The sequence below is a fragment of the Notolepis coatsorum genome (assembly GCF_963971535.1).
Source record: "Notolepis coatsorum genome assembly, chromosome: 11".
Classification (NCBI taxonomy): Eukaryota; Metazoa; Chordata; class Actinopteri; order Aulopiformes; family Paralepididae; genus Notolepis; species Notolepis coatsorum.
The window spans coordinates 78,364,753-78,379,891 of NC_140175.1; the positions used below are offsets into that span (position 1 = coordinate 78,364,753).

Sequence of the window (15,139 nt, forward strand, 5' to 3'; positions counted from 1 at the left end):
GGCACCCCTGGTCTAAAGCTTGAATATCTTCTGCGTAGGTACTGGCAGTGGCACCCCTGGTCTAAAGCTTGAATATCTTCTGCGTAGGTACTGGCAGTGGCACCCCTGGTCTAAAGCTTGAGTATCTTCTGTGTAGGTACTGGCACCCCTGGTCTAAAGCTTGAGTATCTTCTGTGTAGGTACTGGCACCCCTGGTCTAAAGCTTGAGTATCTTCTGTGTAGGTACTGGCACCCCTGGTCTAAAGCTTGAGCATCTTCTGTGTAGGTACTGGCACCCCTGGTCTAAAGCTTGAATATCTTCTGCGTAGGTACTGGCACCCCTGGTCTAAAGCTTGAATATCTTCTGCGTAGGTACTGGCACCCCTGGTCTAAAGCTTGAATATCTTCTGCGTAGGTACTGGCAGTGGCACCCCTGGTCTAAAGCTTGAGTATCTTCTGTGTAGGTACTGGCACCCCTGGTCTAAAGCTTGAGTATCTTCTGTGTAGGTACTGGCACCCCTGGTCTAAAGCTTGAGTATCTTCTGTGTAGGTACTGGCACCCCTGGTCTAAAGCTTGAGCATCTTCTGCGTAGGTACTGGCACGGCGACAACTTGCCGTTCGATGGTGCCGGAGGTATCCTGGCCCACGCCTTTTTCCCCCGGACACACCGAGAGGGTGACATCCACTTTGACTACGATGAGAACTGGACAGTGGGCAACAGCGTGGGTGAGTACACGATGAGCGACCGACATCACTGTCTTTGGGAGGTTAGCGGGCTCAATCTTAAAGCTAGAACAAAGATAGAGGTACTGTTGGTATCCATAGGTAGTACCAGCCCCGTTATGCTATCTTATTGGCAAAAGGACTAAATTGCATTCTAAAGCACTTAATTTAATGGCTAAATGGTCTAAATGGCAATCCTCTTTTTTTCTTTTAGCTTATTCCACATTATTAGCAGTATTTGTATGTGGTTATGTGTACACGGTCCTCATTTGGAATGATTCAATATTACACAGCACATTTAAGCATCAGGCACGCAGACTTTTCCAATTTCCAACTAAACGTCATTGCTCCTCTTTTCCACTGGTGATCCTGCCCTCCCAGGCACAGACCTGTTACAGGTGGCAGCCCATGAGTTTGGACACGTCCTGGGCCTCCAGCATTCCCTGGTACCCGGCGCTGTGATGTCACCTTTCTACAGCTTCTCCTACCCACTGGAGCTGAGCGAGGACGATAAGAGGGGCATCCAATACCTGTACGGCCCGCCTCGGGACGTCCCGCCCCACTTCACAGAGACCAATGAGATCGACACTGGGGTGGTGAGAGACAGAAACCTGTGGATTTACACCATATCAAAATGATCTTGTATGATTTGTTTACATCTTTTCCATATGGGTGGAAATTGGTATTGAAAGACGTTTGTTTTCTGTCTTGGAAAAAATTTACTGTTAAAGGGGCACATCACCAAATAACAATTCTGCTATATTGTGCACATAATTTCACACACATCCAAAAACTCTAAACATGAAATGATGTAGATGAAAAAATAGCAATACCATGTCTTATGACATGCTACCTTACTATTTCATGGAGCTGTAATTAACACAACAGAAGGATTCATTGTCCCAGATGACATCACTGGTGGCCATTTTCAAACTCATTTGCTCTCAATAAATGTCAAAGTAAATGAACGTGTGCAGAATTGTTTAGAGTTTTTGGATGTGTGTGAGATTATGTGCAAAATAAATCATTTTAACATCTGCGTTCTCTTCCCTTCGACAGCCGGACATGTGCAGAACAAACTTTGACGCTGTGTCTATGATCCGAGGGGAGTTGTTCTTCTTTAAATCTCGCTACGTGTGGCGTATTCGCAACGGCCGCCTGCAGGAGGGATACCCTGCCCTGGCCTCACGCCACTGGAGTGGCATCCCAGACTACATCGACGCTGCTTACGAGGACAAGTCTGGCAACATCTGGTTCTTCCAAGGTCAGTGAGACTAGTCTATCATGTAAACTAGAAAGGAGCGATCAGTAGAGAGCAAATGTTCACCAGGCGGCAGCCACACATTTCTTCTCTAGTAGCCTATATGTTAGGTGGAGCTTTAAGATAAGATAATCCTTTATTAATTCGGGTGTCAAAGCAGCATGGGGGGGGGGTACAGGGTGGGGGATGCATAGATTCATAGTACAATACAATATAGTAATATAAAATATAATAATAATAATAAAATAATAAAGGCTCTCCACTCTCATCAAAACAAACGGCAAAACATGAAGTGAAGTGGTTTGTGGGAAATGTGGTCTTATCATGAGAATTGAGAACCAATTTGGCAGCTACATTTGTTGAAGAGGGTATTTCTACTTGAGTATTTCAGCACTCTCTCCACCTCAGCGTATTTCACTTTGGATGTCTCCGTTTTGGGATAAATTGGATTAGCTCTATCCTTCTTCCTTTATCGTGTGACTTGGATGATTGACAGGTAACAGTTACTGGGTGTTCGATGCGGAGAGGAAGATCACCGGGCCAGACTCGGTGCAGCGGCTGGGGCTGCCGGTGTCGGACATCCAGGCGGCAGTGAAGTGGGGCGAGGACCAAGGCCAGAAGGTCTACCTCTTCAAGTCCGGCACCTACTGGCGCTTCAGCCCGCAGGAGAACCGCGTGGACGCGTCCCACACTCGCAGCATGCAGGACTGGAGGGGCGTGCCCAGTGACATCGATGCAGCCTTTCAAGACCGATTCGGTGAGAGTTAGTGAGGCTCAAGAGAAAGCTACGTGTTTTAAATGAACCCATACAAAAACTAGAAAGCTGTGCTCAGTAGAACACAAATGTCCACCTGGGTGTTTACACTAAGTGTTTAATCATGTACATCTATTCACATCTATCCTAAAACAAAATGAACAGCATACACAATGACTTTCCAAACCAAAGTCTCACAAGCAATCCACTAATGCTGTTAGCCTAATACTGTAGATTGGGTTTTCCTCCATCTGCATTCATGTTAGCTTAGCAAAGTAGCAAAAATTAACTATTTGGTTTGTGCTAACTAGCAAGACACTTGCATTTCCTACTTCTGTAGTGCTTTAGGTTAACCAGCTAGACTTTGCTCTTTCTTACATATTACTGAATAATAATGTAATACTATGGTACCATAATGTAATATTATGGTATCATAATGTAATGCTGTGGTACCATAATGTAATGCTATGGTACCATAATGTAATGCTATAGTACGGTTGGCTAAAAACACCTCAACTCAAGTCCACCTCAAAGTCGATTATTGACCTTTGCCCCCTCTCCTCCCTGATAGGCTATCCCCACTTCCTGAGTGGGCTGCAATATTGGAAGTTTGACCCTGTGGAGGTGAAGGTCCTGGATGGGTATCCCCGCAACATCGGCATGGACTTTTTTGGCTGCGCCACGTCTCCATATCGATAGGTTACATACTGTTACATCCACTGCATTTCAACAGACTCTACAGTGGAACAGGATCAGAATAACCACGTCATTCCTTCTTCATTTCAACTGAAATCACCTCAGCGGGAAATAACACAGCAGATTAATTTCATAAGGACGGCTTCAAAGTGTGAACTAATTTAGTTTATGGATGGTTTCAACTTGACAACATAAACATTCCAAAAAGTACCCACGTTTATTTCCTGTTGCAGCGTTCGTCAAGGCTAGCAGGTATTAAAACTGGGTTCAAGCTGACACTGTAAGTCATGATGGGAACTGATGTTGACACCCTGCGTTTGTTGCCATGACAGGGAAACTATTTGAACCCTTCATTTGAAGAACCATATAATACTTACCTATTATGCACGTGGTTGTTTTTGGATGGATCATGTATTTATAAGTATAAGTATATGTCTTTATTTGTCATCAGATTAACACACACACACACACATGTGATGGGTGACCCACAGGAACACACACATGCACTGCGTCGCTAACAAAATGTTCTCTGCACCTCCCATCCCGCCGTCCTTCCCCCCAAGGGCAGCCGGGAGCAGACAAGGCCTGCGGCGAAAGCCGCGCCTGGGAACCAATCCAAGTGCTCCTGTCCGTCTTCGTCAGGGACGCGACAGCGTTAGCGATCTGTTGTGCATGTTTTTCCATTGGGTTTATCTTATCGGGAGGGGAAACCCTTGCGAGCACGGGGAGAACATGCAAACTCCACACAGAAAGGTATGGGAGATACCCCACCTGGGTAACTGGCAACACGGTAACCTGGTCCCCAAGCGGAAATCGAACCCACGACCTTCTAGCTGTGAGGCAACAGTGTTAACCACTACACCACCGTGCCGCGGTATTTGTATTGTATGTATTTGTAGTTGTAAAACCACTTGGTGTAAGAATGTGATACCACACTCGCAAATAATCTCTCCTGTCTTTAACTATGAATGAACACAACACTCCAATTTACCATCTTCAGAGAATTAGGTTTGAAAACATTGTTAATCCGAAAACTTAAAATGGACTTATATTTATATATGGATTTATAACCATATATTATATGGTTCTTCATCTGAAGGATTCAGTTAACATAAGGACCTTTTGGAATGACTTCAGGTTAACCCAAGTAAATTTTTTTTTTTTTTTAAAGTATACTTAGTATATTTTGTATTTATTCAGAAAGTATACTGAAGTTGTGTTATATTGAAACCACTTAAGGTATACTAGTGTTAAAAGTTGTACTTTGTGCTTAAATATATTGAAATTATACTTTTGATGTATTTTTGGTTACTTTACCAAAATTATATCATACTAAACATATGCTTTAAGTACAATGAAAGCACATAAGAAGTACCAAAGATACATTGCAAGTATACTCTCATAAAAGTACATATGGTAGAAATATACTTTTAACACAATATCAAAAAGTACTACTTTTTGACTTGGGACGGCATAGAGGTACAGGATTTCAAACCTTGCAAATTAACAGAGAAAGATATATAGCACAACTGACTAGATACCAACCAGCCTCCTGAAGTCCAGCCAACATCAACAAAATGTTTCACTATTCTCTGCATTAGATTGTTTTGTCTTCTTTTTCTTCCTTGGCTTCTGTCCTAAACAGCATTCAACTTTCTATGGAGATTTGCCTGTTGAAAGAAAATGTGTCCCTTTAGTCCGTCTAAAGTATCTAAAGTATCTCTAAAGTATCTAAAGTATCTCTAAAGTATCTAAAGTAACTCTGAAACCTTTGAAACCTCAGTGACCCAATGCATTCTCAGGAAAAACTTCACATACACAATATTTCTTCTTTTGTTTGAGAATGGCAGTCTTGTTATATTTTATTGTATTGGTTTTGTGCATACCTCAAAATGATGACAATGTTCTGAACTGAACAAACAGGTAGAGGGGTTTGAAGAAAGGGTGAAACACAAAAACCTTATCAGACCTTGTCAGCAAAACAAACAAAAAACGATACAATATGCATCAAACACATATTTGATTCCTCGCCATTACTGGAAATTTCCCCTGTCTTTAACAAATGTAATGTGCATAAAGTGTATGTTTTGGTAGATCTCAGCCTACCTTTCACACATTGATGTTGAAAAGAGAATATACTCCATGAAACTTGAAAATCAGTAGGTGTAGTGTAGGTAATTCACCCTTGTGAATATCACTGCACCTTTACGTTTGCTAACATTACTGTATTACTCCACTGCAAGCCATTCAAATTCATGCAGCAACTGGTACATAATAACAAGCACACCCAACTGAATGTGGACGTTTCAGGTGCGGGGCATGTAGTATAGAGAGCTTTGGGGAAAGTAATTGAGTATAGGCTCAATTACAGATGCTTAGCAACTTTCAAACAACTTTCAATTCTCATGGAGTATGGAGTTATGGAAAGATGTTAGACTGGTGGGGTCATTTAAGCACTAGCCACTAAACACCAATCACTAATGGTACAATTTGTAATCCACATGTAAACAAACTAGTCATTTTTCTTTTTCATTCTCAAATCGATGAAGTTCATACGAGGATAGACTACTGTATGTGTCAATTCAAGCGTTTAATACATTTCCATGCTGTATACGTTTTGTTGTGTGTAAACATTGGCTGATAATCTGATGAAAGGTGGAAAAGATACATTTTCCATGTACGAGTCAAAATCTTTTATATAAATAAATTACAAATTTGGCCTTTAAACTTTAAACAAATTGAAGGTACATTTGACTGACCAGCCAAGTCTCACTTTACTCTGTGGAGAAAATGTCAAACTGCCACGTCTTCTGGGCCTTTCCATTTAATTTATTTTGTTATATGTTGATGACACCATGTTTTTTTTGTCTCTGTGTGGACCATTGTCTGTTGTAAAGCTGACTCAAGACAGAGTTCTGGATTCAAGGCGACCCTTGAAGAATTAATTAGGCAGATTCAAGCTTTCTGGAACTTTGAGCTTTTAAAGGATCACACACTCCACCAAAAAAGTTATCAAAGTTAATACTAATCCTCATACATCACACAATTATAAACTGTCTTGTACAAATAAAACATTTAGACAGTTATTGAGTTAAAGAGTTGTTCATGCAAGACAAAATTTGTAAGAAAACTATTTCGAAGCTCGAACGCACATAGGTCGGAGATGATGGTTTCCCACGTCCAACTCCCTACCTCTGACCATAAACGAATGCAGAAGTAAACCAAATTAATTTGTACAAGGCAGTTTAATGTTTGGGAATATGTGTGAGATTATGATCTTAATAAATCAGCTTTAGTTTTTAGTGGAGTGTTCCTTTAAGGTGCTAAAACGTATGGTCAACTTGTGCTTTAAACTAGTGCTGGTCCTTGCTCTTAGCATGTAACGCTAGCTACACATCACAGCCGGTAAAATGAACGTTCATTGAGATCAACTTGGGTGGTCCAATTTGTCAAAATGTCTGTTCTGTTCTTTGGCCTGCGTTGAATGAATGCGACTTTGTGTGACAATTCCGATGTGAACGTTCAATTCAACACGTCAGCGTCCAGAGGGCAGATAGATTCTCAAAATTGATAACCATTTTGACCACTTCGGGGGGAGTGTTTGACAAACTCAGTGGAGATGTCATGTTTAGGTGCTATAGAATGTTTCTGGGTGAGAAAATGAAATGACATGGCGTCATGGTGTTCAGTGAACGTTCATTTGACCAGCTGTGGTAGGCATCTAACACAGCCAGCACTACATGTTAACGGCTGGTCGACCAGCAACTTGCAACATGTGATTATACTAATTGCAATGTAGCGCGTCATCGTGACAAACCATTTAAGTGATCATTCTTCTAACTCTGATTAACCCCTTCCTTCGCAGACGGTGCTATGTATGTAGCCATGCAACGATGGCCTGTGTCTTAATTTCTTTTGCTTCATTTCAGTTCTTGGAACGTCATCTTAGGCCTCCTCCTCAGGACACGAGAAACACAAACACATTTTTATGATATTTGACACGGTTTTTATGAGCTCATGGATCTTTCTTCCATCTGGTCATTTTATATGAAAGGTGCTACAGTAACTAATCAGTGCAGGACACTGATAAACCAATGACTTACTTTAATACACTGTGATGTAACTACAGAATAGCAGCATGGCATAGCTGAGATAAGACTCCCCGCTAGCACTGATATTGTATGGCTTTAAATGGATAGTTAAAATTTTTGGAACCCTAGCTCTATTGCTTACAGGCCAGTAGTGATGTTGATCAGTGGAATCCTTTCTCAGCGCAATCTAAGCTGTTCCTCATGCTTCTTAATTCTAGCTCCGGATAGTTAGCCACAAACCAATGCAAAGTCAATGGGGCTCCTGCCTGTACAAGCTGACTGAGGCTCACTGAAATCTATACTCCACAGTGGACACAAAGTAGATTTCACTGCAGCAGCTTGTACAGACAGGAATTCAACCCCATTGACTTTGCATTGGTTTGTGGCTAACTATCCAGAGCTAGTATGAGGAAATGTATGGACTGTACTGAGAATGGACTCGACCATCTCATCATTGAGAAGTAGGGAATAGGGCTAGGGGTCCAAAATCACAACTATCCCTTTAAACAATGTAAACATGTCATTGCAATGCAGCTGTTTTTTTTTGTAATCTATTTGTATGTATCTTCCACATGTACTTAACCATTACACATTTATCATTGTATAACTACACTGTGTATTTAGCATGTAAATAGTTTTGTATAAAATTCAGCGTCTGTTGTTTTCAATAAAACGTGTCTAAACCACTAAAACCTTCATATTTTTACATTTTTTTATTTTATGTTGCACAAAAAGATACAAAGTGTAGATAATGTGTACAGTAGATACTGTGTAATGTAGACTATCCCTTGTGGAAAAAAAGGTCATGGTAGTTTGATGGTATTTGGCAGTTTTACCATGGTAGCAGTATAAATAAATGACCATGGTACAGTCATGGTACCACGTTTGTCCTTAATTGTATAATCACTTTAAGATACTGCTGGTACATAGCAGCATGATGGTAATTATGGAAATTATGGAAAACCATGCTGAATATCATGATACTTCTTTGGTATGGGATGCATAATGTGAATTTGCTTTTGGATAATGTATATTCAAATCCCCCTGGATGATGACATAGATATTTTCCTTTTTCTACAGATTTTGAACGTTTACACTTTGATATTACAAATATGAGCATTTTTATGTATTAACTACTGTACTTAATTATGCACTGGAAATAGAAGTTACAGGACAATAGCTTCCATTTATTGTCCTGCAGGAACTCAGCTTGCAAGGCTATCATACAGTAGTAAAATACTAGTTCCTACAACAGTATAGGCAACTGTTCGGTCATCAGTCCTTGTGTGCTGAAGTTGTACACATATCTTGCTATCTAACGTGATGTATAGCTAGCAGCTGCTTGAAGATGAGCCAGTTGATGAACTGATTAAATTGACCTGATGCGAGTAATAATTTAAATCCAGCTTTCCCTCCTACATGCCAAATGCTGCTGTCAATCAAGGCAGAGAAGATAGTTTTTCCTTCCTTTTTTCCAGTGAACTGTTGAAGGTTGGTGAGCCGTATAACATCTGGGAAAGAGCCATAAATAGCTCCAGAGCCATAGGTTCCCTTCCCCTGATCTAGGTCCTAGGCCAACTCACTGTGTGCCCTGATCTAGGGCCTAGGTCAACTAATTTACCCCAAGCCCTGTTGTGAAGAAATGGAACCCAGCTGTGTTTCTATTGCCTCACTTTATGGACCACTTTATGAATTTAGTTTTTTTTAAATCATACCATAATTGGGCAGTAAGGCGTTACTTAGTAACACATTACTGTCATCGTATTACTTTCCCAGTAACAAGTAAAGTGAGGCTTTACAATTTCGAAAATAGTCATTCAATTACAGTTACTAATCCAAGTAATGCTGCATTACTGCATTACATCGTTGCCAGAAAAAGGGAAAACATTTATGTGGTCGTAAATGTCAGATTACGTTCATATGTGGTCCTCTGTAGATGACGTGTGCATGCTGGCAGGCTACTAGCCAAAAGGCAGCATGGAGGGTGACCGTCCGTTGTAAACTATATATGTAGGGGGAACAAAAGGTTTGCAACCCTGAGAAATATGACATCTAATTTGATGAAGCATCTGACACAGCAGCACGGGAATGTGAAACTTGATTAACAAAAAACCCGACATGGACAGGAAAGCCTTTACCAGTGCCAGCAATGGATGTAAACAAAACGACATCAACTGGATCTAAGATCAGGGCCAACACCACCCTGTGAGTGGAGAAGGTCTGAAGAAGCTTGTCACTGGAAATACCACCAAGGAGATATTATCTATTTACACGGTTGACCCTCATTTCGACACATCATAGAGAAAATACCCACAAACAACAATGTCAAGCTGCCGCAGAGAAAGACGAGAGAGAGAGAGAGAGAGAGAGAGAGAGAGAGAGAGAGAGAGAGAGAGAGAGAGAGAGAGAGAGAGAGAGAGAGAGAGAAGAGAAGAAAAATATGCGCTGATGGAAGCTAATTTCAAGCATCATGAGGTAGACCTTGTTTCCACCACAGCTGACATCTGGACAGCTAAAAACAGAAGGCAGAAGCTAAACAGTTTGTACATTTGTAGTGTTTTTGAAGAGGGCGTTGGTATAGGTGAAAGTAATGAGTAACATAACTAGTAATGTAACTAATTACTTTGATACAAAGTAATCAGTAAAGTGATTTTGATTACTTTTTAAACAGAGTAATCAGTAATAATTAACTAATTACACTTCCTGAGTAACTCGCCCAACACTGCCAACAATGGCCTCTTGAAGAGATGTGCTGGTGAAACAAGTTGAGCCTGTTTCTGTTTCTTCACAAAACAGTAGGTGGCGGACCACTAGCCTATCTTAAAACTCTGGGAGAGGTGTTTTTGGCCAACAGCTACAGTAGGCTAGTTGGTCTGTATCTGCTTCCATTCATCTATGCTAAGCTAGGCTAGCTTGCAGCCGGATAGCTTTCTACTGATATCGGGTAGCTTTCTGCAGGGCAGCTGAGAATTCTCAAACCTCAAGAACTTTACTCAAAAGATCCCATAATCATACAACACCATGAAAGAAAGAGAGAGAGAGAGAGAGAGAGAGAGAGAGAGAGAGAGAGAGAGAGAGAGAGAGAGAGAGAGAGAGAGAGAGAGAGAGAGGAGCTTGGTGTCAGCGCACCAATAACCCATCATCTCCAATTCCATAATCATACACCATGAGGGCCAGGTGACGCACTAGGAGTGAGAGAGGGAGGGCGGGAGAGAGAGAGTGCGCTTAGTGTCAGTGTGCTAACTTAAAGACAACATGCACAAAGCCAGTGAAAAAAAGATACAGGCACTTATTTGTAGATGAAGACCATGCACGTATCCCGCTGAACAGGGATAATAAAAGAAAGATAATAATAATAATAATAATAATAATAATAATAATAATAATAATAATAATAATAATAATAATAATAATAATAATAATAATAATAATAATAATAATAATAATAATAATAATAAGCTGTATTATACCTCAGTACACCTTACTGTAAATTGTACCTAAATTGTACCTCATCCCATTTCTGCTTTGCACTATATAGTATATTGTATATTAGTATATTGCATAGTATATTGTATATTGTATGGTAACTCAGTTACTTCTAGTCTGCATTGAACATTGTACATATGTATATACTGAAAACTGTGTCTACGTACGTGACCTCTATTTTTTACTCTATTTTTACATGCTATACTATTTTATTTCATACTTATCTTTTGTCTAGCACAGTCTCTGGAGCGTAACAGAAAGAAGCATTTTGCATAAAAGTATTCTGTATGACAACTATTAAAGAAACTTGAAACTTGAAACTATAAGAATTGCATCCAAAAGTGATTCACAGCATAAAATACAGTAATAAAAATAATTATAATAAAAAATGGTAAAAGCCATGCAGGTAATAACAATACAACAAAATCATCAGAAATGGCATAAAAATAGCGTCATAAACAACAATAAAATAGTTCTAATTTACAATACAATAATCACAGTGTGGATGTAATGAGTGTTCAGTGGCAGAATGTATTAAAATGCTAAGGTGAAGTGATACGTTTTTAACTTACTGTTGAAAATATTTAGTGAGCCCTAATGTCTGCAGGTAAAGTGTTCCAGATGACATTGATGACTTTATTGTAAAAGTCTTCCTTGTTAGCAGATGAAAGAATAACAAAGGGGGAACGTTTATATGCACACAATACACCCCTCTCCCAGAGTTTTAAGCTAGGCCAGTGGTCTTCGTGAGTTACTCAGGAAGTGTAATTAGTTACTTATTACTGATTACTCCTTTAAAAGTCATCAAAATTACTTTACTGATTACTTTGTATCAAAGTAATTAGTTAGGTTACTAGTACTCATTACTTTCACTTACCCAACGCCCTCTTCGAAAAAAGTAATGTACAACCTGTTTAGCTTCTAAAGCACAGCAGAGGATGTTCTTCCTGCGGCAGCTGAAGAAGTTCAACCTGCCGAAGACGATGGCGGTTAACTTCTACACAGCCATCACCGAGTCCACACTGTAAGAAAAAAAGCTGCAAGAAAACGGTAAATGTCTGGCATCAATGGTTTCCAAATACTTACTGTCAAATTACAGTAAAATCAAATACATTTACAGATTACAACCTTTATTTAATGGTTAATATTTTGATAAAAGGTAATTTACTGTCTTTGTATGGTATTAAAGTAGAAAAACAAAGGTAATCTATAAAAGAATACAGTGAATTTCCTGTGAAATCTTATTTTAATATTTTTTTTTACAGTGCATCCTTACCTCAGTATGGTACACTGCGGCCACTGCCAAGGACAAAGGCAGGCTACAGCGTGTCATTCACTCTGCTGAGAAGGTTATCGGCTGCAAGCTGCCATCTCTCTAGGACCTGTACGCCTTCAGGTAAGATTGTGGCTGACCCCTACCACCCCGGTCACAATCCGTTTGAGACACTCCCCTCTGGCAGGAGGTTGCGTCCGTCAGGGCCAAAACCTCACGCCACAAGAACAGCGTCTACACCTCTGCAGTGGGCCTCAAGGCCCGGGACCCCCACTGACACTGTCTCTCATCTCCTCTCCCCATAGACACTATACGTTACATTAAGCATCTGTCACAATGTGTTACATTAACACAATCTTCCTGGACTATCATATTTGCACATATACTCAAAACTGTGAGCATCTGAACATGACACATTATTTGCACAATACTGCACAATTGCGCAGCTCTATTATAATATATTCTATTCCACTGTATTTTTATTTGTATTCTATATTAAGTGTATATATTCTACAACAATCCTGCACAATTGTACAGCCCTGTTCTATATTATATGATATTGTATTTATTTTTTCTAATTTCGTTTATAAATGCCATTTTATTTTATTCTACTTTAAATGAACTTTTTATTACATTTTTACTCCTACTTGCCTGTAAGTGTTGATATTGTCTGTTAATGTTGATGCACCAAATGACCAAGACAAATTCCTTGTATGTGCAGCTTACTTGGCAATAAAATACTTTTCTGATTCTGATTCTGAGCTGTAAGTAACACAAGGATTCAGTGTCCCTGATGACATTACTGTCCCCATGTACAAACTCATTTACTCTCAGTAACTGTCAAACCAAATCAATGTGTGCACAAAGCTTTTAGAGTTTCTGGATGTGTGTGAGATTATGTGCAATTAAGTGCTCCTTTAACCCTTTCACTACCACACTACCAAAGGGTTAACCCTTTCACTGCGACAATACAGAAGGTTAACCCTTTCACTGCCACACGACAAAGGGTTAACCCTTTCACTACCACACTACAGACGGTTAACCCTTTCACTACCACTCTACAGACGGTTAACCCTTTCACTACCACACTACAGACGGTTAACCTTCTGTAGTGTGGTAGTGAAAGGGTTAATGCTATGCTCTCTAACTATTGAGCTACGAGATCACTCCACAATATGGCCTTTGACATTGGTGTTTTACTGCACAGTCACTTGCGAATCGGCTGGATTATATCCTGCACATGTATCTGTAGCGACACAGTGATAATCACAGCTGGATTATATCCTGCACATGTATCTGTAGCGACACAGTGATAATCACAGCTGGATTATATCCTGCACATGTATCTGTAGCGACACAGTGATAATCACAGCTGGATTATATCCTGCACATGTATCTGTAGCGACACAGTGATAATCACAGCTGGATTATATCCTGCACATGTATCTGTAGTAGTGACACAGTGATAATCACAGCTGGATTATATCCTGCACATGTATCTGTAGTAGTGACACAGTGATAATCACAGCTGGATTATATCCTGCACATGTATCTGTAGTAGCGACACAGTGATAATCACAGCTGGATTATATCCTGCACATGTATCTGTAGTAGCGACACAGTGATAATCACAGCTGGATTATATCCTGCACATGTATCTGTAGTAGCGACACAGTGATAATCACAGCTGGATTATATCCTGCACATGTATCTGTAGTAGCGACACAGTGATAATCACAGCTGGATTATATCCTGCACATGTATCTGTAGTAGCGACACAGTGATAATCACAGCTGGATTATATCCTGCACATGTATCTGTAGTAGTGACACAGTGATAATCACAGCTGGATTATATCCTTCACATGTATCTGTAGTAGCGAAACAGTAACAGTGTATTGCACTACCAAAGGACCTAGCATGTCCTACATGCTCTGTAAATAACTATGTACAGATACCGAGATGTCCCACTATGTTGCCTGTTTATTGCACAATGTTGTTTTTATTGGAATCTATTATATGTTGTACTACTGTATTGCACATCGTTGCGGGCAAGACCACCCGCATTTCATTGTATACTTGTATGCCGTGACAAATAAAACTCTTGACTTGACTTGACTTGATAATCACAGCTGGATTATATCCTGCACATGTATCTGTAGTAGCGACACAGTGATAATCACAACTGGATTATATCCTGCACATGTATCTGTAGTAGCGACACAGTGATAATCACAGCTGGATTATATCCTGCACATGTATCTGTAGTAGCGACACAGTGATAATCACAGCTGGATTATATCCTGCACATGTATCTGTAGTAGCGACACAGTGATAATCACAGCTGGATGATGAGCAGCAGGAGCTCACCCTGAGGGCCAGGCAGGCCTGCACACGCTCACACAGACACATATACAAGAAACATTGGGTTTAGGCTCTAGCATTACACAAGGAGAACCAGCCAAGATCTAAAGAAAAAACTAAAAAAAATATGTCTGTAGCTTCAACTCTTAACCCTTTCACTGCCACACTACCAAAGGGTTAATTCTTTCACTATCACACTACAGAAGGTTAACCCTTTCACTACAACACTACAGACGGTTAACCGTCTGTAGTGTGGTAGTGAAAGGTTAACCTTCTGTAGTGTGATAGTGAAAGGGTTAAACCTCTGGACTCTGTCTATGTGTCCGTCATGAAAAGGTTGGACGGCCTTCTCTGGTTGAAAGGTGTAACTATCATTGGTATTTGTTTATTTTTGAAGCCCTTATTGGTACTCCCCCCTTAGTTCAAGTTTCAAGTTTCTTTATTAGTTGTCATACAGAAGTACAGAATACTTTTATACAAAATGCTTCTTTCTATTACGCTCCAGAGACTGT

At 40.1% G+C, this 15,139-nt stretch overlaps 1 protein-coding gene across 1 annotated transcript in view; it reads left to right on the top strand.

Moving 5' to 3' along the window:
• mmp11b (matrix metallopeptidase 11b) overlaps positions 1-8,201 on the top strand; it is a 92,683-nt gene extending 84,482 nt beyond the window's left edge. The window contains exons 4-8 of the mRNA XM_084324715.1: positions 573-706; positions 1,085-1,299; positions 1,763-1,967; positions 2,461-2,721; positions 3,290-8,201. Of these exons, the coding sequence (XP_084180841.1) occupies positions 573-706; positions 1,085-1,299; positions 1,763-1,967; positions 2,461-2,721; positions 3,290-3,417 (943 nt within the window). The 3' untranslated portion in view covers positions 3,418-8,201. The remainder of the gene's footprint in view (positions 1-572; positions 707-1,084; positions 1,300-1,762; positions 1,968-2,460; positions 2,722-3,289) is intronic.
• The last annotated feature ends 6,938 nt before the right edge of the window (positions 8,202-15,139 follow it).